This window comes from Strongylocentrotus purpuratus, unplaced genomic scaffold, assembly GCF_000002235.5.
Source record: "Strongylocentrotus purpuratus isolate Spur 01 unplaced genomic scaffold, Spur_5.0 spur5_contig_831, whole genome shotgun sequence".
Taxonomy (NCBI): Eukaryota; Metazoa; Echinodermata; class Echinoidea; order Camarodonta; family Strongylocentrotidae; genus Strongylocentrotus; species Strongylocentrotus purpuratus.
Genome location: NW_022145537.1, coordinates 68,936 through 76,451, shown reverse-complemented (window position 1 = coordinate 76,451; position 7,516 = coordinate 68,936). Strand labels below are relative to the sequence as shown.

At 36.5% G+C, this 7,516-nt stretch overlaps 1 protein-coding gene across 1 annotated transcript; it reads left to right on the top strand.

Annotated features, from left to right (window-relative positions):
• The first annotated feature begins 276 nt into the window (after positions 1-276).
• LOC582994 (carboxypeptidase B) lies at positions 277-7,189 on the top strand. The gene is made up of 9 exons (XM_030983744.1): positions 277-390; positions 1,156-1,257; positions 2,066-2,164; positions 2,811-2,912; positions 3,658-3,762; positions 4,397-4,484; positions 4,848-5,044; positions 5,698-5,779; positions 6,580-7,189. Exons 1-9 carry the CDS (start codon positions 319-321, stop codon positions 6,768-6,770), a joined length of 1,038 nt encoding a protein of 345 aa, XP_030839604.1. The 5' UTR covers positions 277-318; the 3' UTR covers positions 6,771-7,189.
• Positions 7,190-7,516: the final 327 nt, after the last annotated feature.

Below are 7,516 nucleotides of genomic sequence, written 5' to 3'. Positions count from 1 at the left end.
AATTTCACATCATTGTATTTACTAAGTAGCAGTAGAAGGACAAACCAGTATTTGGCTGTACCATCGGAAGGTCCCCGGTTCGGCACACATTCGGTATAGGCACCTTCCTCGATCATTCGAAGTCCATGGATAGTACTAACGCCATAGGGTCTCCTGGTTGCTGTGCCCTCGAGTTGTCTGTTCAGAGCCAGAAGACCGATAACTCTGTTTCAAAGTAAAATAATAATTTTAACTATATAATAATTCGTTATTATTTAAACAAAATTTCAGCTTGATTTCTGGCAACCCCCAAGCAAGGTCGGAAGAGCTGTCGACATCATGGTGTCACCCGATCGCGACTTCGACTTCTTGGAATCCGTAAGCCGACCTGGACTCTCCATCGAAACATGGGTAATGATAATATTGATTATTATTGTTGGTGTTAGTAGTAGCAGTAGTAGTAGTAGTAGTAGTAGTAGTAGTAGTAGTAGTAGTAGTAGTAGTTGTTGTTGTTGGTGTTGTTGCTGGTGCAATTGTTGTATTATGAATATATTAATTTTTCAATGCAACACGCCGACATAATCATAGTCAGTTATTCATCTGTTATCACAGATTTATTTTTTTACATACATTCAGTATACACCTTTCACTTGTAGATCACAAACGATCTTTCATTCAATGGACTAAAAAGGTAAATATTTGGATCATTTATACTTTGAATATTTTCTCCCAGAGATCACACGAAAGAGGATTGACATTGATATACCTAACTAATTTCTCTTGCGGAAAAGTTCTACTGTTGATTCTTTGTTTGTTGTTTGTTTGTCTATAACATACACTTTCGTTTTACTTCATGAATTTCACATGAAGTTCAACAAAGGGTTCTGAGAATGTGATGTTTTACACTATATCTAATTGTTTTTGTTTTTTAATTCACATGTCAAGAAAACGTTTTGTAATATCTTTTGTTATCAATTTAATCATAGTTATTATTATTATTATTATTATTATTATTATTATTATTATTATTATTATTATTATTATTATTATTATTATTATTATTATTATTATTATTTGATATAATTATTCATTATTATTGTCATAATTGTCGAAATACCAGATTATGTTCACTTTACAAATCCTCTTGTAATAATAACAACAATAACTTGTTTTCAGATTCCCAATGTGCAAGAGCGAATTGACGAGGAGGCCGCAGAAATGACCCGGGTCAGGCCAAATGCCGGTTTCAACTATGATGAATACCATACATACGACGAGGTATGTGTGATTACATGAATAAATACAATCGTTGTTCTCTATAATACAAATCAGTAGGATTTATCTAGAGAACATACTATTACCCTCACATGTCACCCTGTATAACCTACTATTCAATACAATTAATTTCGACGTTTTACAAAGAATTGATTATATAATGTGTTACTTTTAGTATATTTCATTTTATGTCCCAATTGTTTAAATTATGTGAACTCTTTCTGGTGAAATGTGAAACAAATAACCTTGAGACTTGAACCCCGGGCAATAAGTGATACTTCACATGCGCCCCTTCACTGTACCTGTACGATGGGGGTGACCAAAGTTCGCTGAGATTTTTGAAAATATTAGGAAATTGATTTTCGATCCATGATTTCTCATATTCTACTCAAAATATATTTAGTTTAATTATTACCAAATGGACGGTAAAGTCTTTGACTACAAGTTGGTGCAAAGGGAGTTCACAGCTGATTTATCAAAGATAGTGTTCCATCTTCTTCTTCTTCTTCTTCTTCTTTTTGTTCTTCTTCTTCTTTCGTCTTCTTTTTCTTGTACGTCTTATATATTATCATGGTTAGTAGTAGAGGTTGTAGTAGTAAAAGTAGTAGTAGTATTAAAAGAAGTAGTAGTAGTAGCAGTAGTAGAAGTAGTATAGTATAGTAGTAGTAGTGTTAGTACATACTAGTATTTTACTTTTATGTTTCATTTGAAATTTACTTAATGAAATGGAATTAAATCTAAATGGTATGGTATGGTATAAAATAAATAACAATTTTCTAATATTGACAAATACCATTGTTTAAATCGACAGATTAACGCATGGATGGATGACTTCGTCAGTCAGAATAGTAAAGTTACCAAAATAAAGGTCTCCAAGACCTACGAGGGTGTAACTGTTTACGGTCTGCAGGTAGGAACATATATATTTTTTACATTCAACACCAGGTTGTGGTTCCAATCCCAGCCTACATAAAACCGAGGGGAAGGCGGTTTTGATAATGTATTCTCTCTCGAGCCACGTGTAATGATTATAGACCCAATTATTAGGACGTTTATTCTTTGCGTTTAATGCCTTATGAGAATTCGTTGCAAAATGTCAGATGTTAAAATGTCAGAGGAAGAAAAACTGCTAGACAAAACAATATTAGTGGCGTGTTTACGTGCACTCAGAGGGTATCAACAATCTTAAAAGAAAAGGGTCGCATAAGACTGCAGAAGAGAGAAAGGAAGAAATGCAATGAATACATGTATTTGTGCGCCCCCAAATAGCAGCGTTAAATTAGGCCAATGTAGAATTGTTTTTGTTTTTAATTCGAACATTTCCAAGTACCGTCGCTTCGCTCCTTCGCAATTTGTTTGGGATCTTACCTAAAGATCATGTTAAGCTCAATTATAAGATAAAGATTTAATTCTTTTTTTGGGGGGGGGGAATTGTTATCAATATTATTATCATCATCATCATCATTATCATTGCTATCATCTTCATCATAATTATTATTACCGTTGTTGTTGTTATTATCACTATTATTTATTATGTTCATTCAATCCCGATATAGTTCAAGAAGAATTTTGCCGCTAAAAAGATAGCCTACATCGAAGGTGGTATCCATGCTCGAGAGTGGGTCAGTCCTGCTACCATGATGTACATGGCGAAGTTCGTAAGTACAGCCTACGAGTGGTCAAAGATCACTCGTTTTTTCCAAAATTGCATGACGTTTTTCCCCAGGTTTGTACATGTATTTCCAAAGTGTCATGATTCCGAACGATAAATGTCCATACCAAGGGGTTCATATATTTTTTTTAATGCAATGGGGTTTTACATTTCTGAACATTAATTGTTGCATTACTCCAAAGTTTGATTGTTCTCAACGTTGGTTTTATTCGAAAGTTTGCCATTCCGAAAATGATAATTATAGGGTTCATTATTCTGACCATTCGTAATTCCAAAAGAGAACAAGGGCTGATAGTGATAAGAGGAAATGTGGTTCATGGTATCGGAAGTATCGTAATTCCAAAAATGACTTAGGGTTATTTTGTATACTTTAAAACAAACATCTTATATTAATAACAATGATTATGGTATAAATAATAACTTTAATAATGATAATATTAATAGTAATAGCAACAATAATAAATCTGGATTTATATAGCGCTTAATATGGAATAGCGTCTCTAAGCGCTTTATAAAAACTATTATCACCCCGTCATTGAATTCATTCACGCACAGTGTACACCATCTCCACTCCCTGGGGAGTATTCCTACCGTATGAGCACAATGGGCGTTTATGGCTATTACCAACACAAAAGGCTTTCGTCATCCTACCAGGTCCCCATTTTACTCCTGGGTATAGAGTGGCAAATGTATATCAATGCCTTTGTTTCTTTTTTCAATCTATATAATAGTTTGCTGAGGATTACGACACAGACTCGACAGTAAAGAGCATGTTGGATAACTTTGTGTGGATCATTGTACCCGTCCTCAACATCGATGGATACAAGTACACCCAAGTGAGTATTACTTGCAAAAGTTAGTTGATAAATTAAACTGACAGCTCCTTGACTGTGAAGTCATTTTTTAAACAATTTCTGTATGTGTTTCGGTATGTGCGTGAGTGTGCGGATATAGGTGTAGGTTTGTGAGTGTGGGTGCGTGAAGGTGTATATGTTTCGGAATGGGTGAGTGCTGTGCGTGTGTGTGTGTGTGTGTGTGTGTGTGATTGATGTCGACGTTAAAGATTAATTATTGATTGTGATGTATAGAATTTCATTGAAACCAACTTGATGTCAGGATAAAATCCAAATCAATTTATGGATCTTAGATCAGAATTATTATATCAGTATGACCAAAATATGATGGTATTCGCGGGGAGGGGTGGCGTATTCAGTCTTGAGAAGTGTCCCTTTACAGTGTGCCCCTCCATTTTTAAAATATGTCCCGCTGCCCCTGATTAAAATAGTATTGTTTATCATTCTTAAGGTTCATGTTTCCAAAGTTTTGTTATTCCGATGGTTCGTTAGACATGAAAACGTGGAAAGAAGAAGAAAAAGACGGATAAATTCGTAAGCAATGTATAATATCCAGTAATATGCCCCTTTTATATTGATCTGTTCTTTTTATTTTATTATTCTATTCTCTATTTAGACAGATCGTATGTGGCGTAAGAATCGACACACCGTGGGTACCTGTAAAGGAGTGGACCTCAATAGAAACTTTGATCACATGTGGAAGAGTAAGTCTGCCTATCAATTGTTTTAATTGATTTGTTTTTTCTTTGAGATTTATTGATTAATCTCCAAGACTCTTATGAGGATGAATGAACGTAGTATATCACGAATCAATCATAATCATTTTGATTGTCATAATCATTACATGAAAAGAGAAAATGAAAATGAAATCAAACTTTAAGGGCAACGGTGAAATTACAAAATAAATTATCATATTTCGGCTAAAATAATAGTTCTACTTGGATTTGGGAGATATCTCACTTCCACTGTTTATCCTCATCTGGCTTCTGATGTGACAAAAACAACAAAAGTGAAGAGGATTCACATTTCCTGTTCCATTCTCTTTTCCTTTTTTCTTAATATTACAGAACGAAATTTCTGTGACGACACATATCCAGGAACAGAAGCGTTAAGCGAGCCAGAAACCTCAGGAGTGAACGACTTTTTGCTGCCTCAGAAGAACAATCTTGTTCTCTTCATTGACTTCCACGCCTACGGTCAATTGTGGCTCCATCCTTGGGGTCACACGGGCTCGGTAATCTGGAATCCAGATAGGACTGAGCAGGTAGGACCTACACTATTGTCGGAATAATTAGTGACAAATATGGGTTCTGGTAAAGGATAAATTGTGAGCTTTCTCGGTCGTTTTAAGCCAGCTTGGAAGAATGTATAGTCGGAAAGTCTTTTCTCTGATGACCTATAACAATATATCCATAATATTTTAATACTGCCTCGAGGGAAAATGGTGAAATGGGAACAAAACCTGAAATCAATTATATTTTGTTAGACAACAAACAGGACAGTTGTCCGTGAATACGTCCCAGTAGTCCGGTATTTCATTTCTCCTATTTTCTGCTATAAACTCATAACAAAGACTGAGATTCCCTTTAAAGATTTTACTTTTTTTTAAATGACCTCATTCTAAAAGTTGTATTCATTTATTTATCTTCAATCTATTTATTGATTTGTTATGTTTTCAGCGCGCGTTCAAATGTAATAATTTATCGTTTATGCACTTATATTATTTCAATGATGCACAGGCGGAAGTATTCTTGTCAAGAAGGCAAACGAAATTTATTCATGCAGCGCTTCCATGACTTTGCCAGGGATTATATTCTTAATGCACAGAATGGTACTTCTCCAAATTTAAAAGATCTATTTGGGTCTATTGGTATTAGGAGCTGTTCTATTGTTCTGTCTTTCGTCTTATTAATACAGAGAAGAGTGGCCGATATTACTGAGGCAGCCATTAATGCGAATGGAAAGCCATACGACGTCGGAGAATCCGGACCTGATATGTGTAAGTACTACGGGAGAGGGGAGTCAGAGGGGCTGACAGTGGCGGATCTAGGGGGGGGGGCCCGGGGGGCCCGGCCCCCCCCCTTGAGAAAAAAATCATGTGAAATCACGTGTTTTTTTTACCTTTTTGGGGGGTTGGGCCCCCCCCCTGGCACTCAAGGGGGGGGGGGTGCAAATTGAATTTTTTTTGAGGATCAAAAAAAAAATGTGCTCACTACCCCCCCCCCCCCCCCCCCCTGAGCGAATTTTTGGCCGGTTCGTTTTTCAAATTTTCGGGAGCAAAAAAAAAAAAAAAAAAAAAAAATTGTGCTCTGTACCCCCCCCCCCCCCCCCCCCCCCCCCCCCACTGAGCAACTTTTCGGCCCCCTCCCCTAAGAAATCCTGGATCCGCGCCTGGGGGCTGAACTCCTCCCTCGCCCCCTCCCTATTCTTGTTTTCAAAATAAAGAAATAAAGTGCCTGCCCGGCGAATGAAGTGGACCCTATTATAGTCTAGAACTTTTAAAGGGCATGTCTTTTCTTTCGTTTTTTCTTTTTCTTCTTTTAGATATCCCGATTATAATGATTTTATGATTTTTTTTTTTTTTTTTAATGATTTCAAAAGTCCTGCCAGCTCTCCCAGATAGAGTGCATGGTAGGAAATATGAATATGAGTGGTCAGAGCATTCCTGGAAATTTATTTTCGAAAATTGCCCCTCATTTGCCCTCCACCCCCCCCCCCCCCCTCCCCAATACCCTATTCCGATAGAGAAACTAATGGAGGACTAAACACAAACTGCTGATAATATCACGAACTTTTCAGACCCAGCCAGCGGGGCCAGCGAAGACTACGGTTACGGCTCGCTCGGTGTGGTATACAGCTACGTGGTCGAGCTCCGAGACACAGGGCGATATGGCTTCCTGCTCCCGACCTCACTGATCAACCCGACTGCTGAGGAGATCTATGCAGGCATGAAGGCACTCGGCACTGAGCTCGTCAAGAAATACGCTTAGAGACGTACACGTCTTAAACAAAACAAAAATATGATTTAGATCATACGATATTATTTAGTAACACGTTTGAAATATATTGATTTAACCAAAACGATTTACTCTGCAATATGTTAGAGACTCGTTAACACTAATATCGAGAATGAAAAGCAAAATCAAAATTGAAACTGTTTTTTTCCTTGATATCATTTTGATCTAATATCAGATAAAAAATGGCTATCAACTTCATGATAACCTTCAGGCCTACTGATATATTTGGTGAGATAGTACAAAATATCTGGGACTCTCCCAAATATACAGAAATATGACAACAAACAACTTGAAACGTACACACACAAAATCCACCTGAAATTATGTTCATTAAATTCGTCAAAATGTACTCTTAGGAGGTCCGTGATTAAAAACAAATGATGAGAAGATTATACATTTGTTCATTGTGGTTATTGTCTAACGCGTTATGAGTTGGATGTTACATACATTTTAATGGATAAGTTATAGTGTTACCTTCTTGTTGTGTTGACTCGTTCATTCCAATGATAAATCTGCTTTTTACTCCACTTCATGCGTATCAACGATCGATACCTCTCGGTCCATTTTTATTTGTTGTTCTTGTTATCGTTTGTGTTGTTGTTATTGTTGTTGTTTCTTGTTTGTTTCTTTTGTCTTAAGTTTTAAACTATCTTACCTCGTTTTTTCTTTAGGATCATTGAAGTAGAATATCGTGTTTGGTTCCGGACCACTTTGCCAGC

What these genes read in the sequence shown, in the direction of transcription:
- LOC582994 (XM_030983744.1), top strand. Translation starts at nt 319, where the DNA reads ATGGTGTCACCCGATCGCGACTTCGACTTCTTGGAATCCGTAAGCCGA. An exon ending in AATACCATACATACGACGAG is followed by an intron (nt 1,258 to 2,065) that starts GTATGTGTGATT and finishes TTAAATCGACAG; the next exon opens with ATTAACGCATGGATGGATGA. An exon ending in ATCCAGATAGGACTGAGCAG is followed by an intron (nt 5,045 to 5,697) that starts GTAGGACCTACA and finishes TTATTAATACAG; the next exon opens with AGAAGAGTGGCCGATATTAC.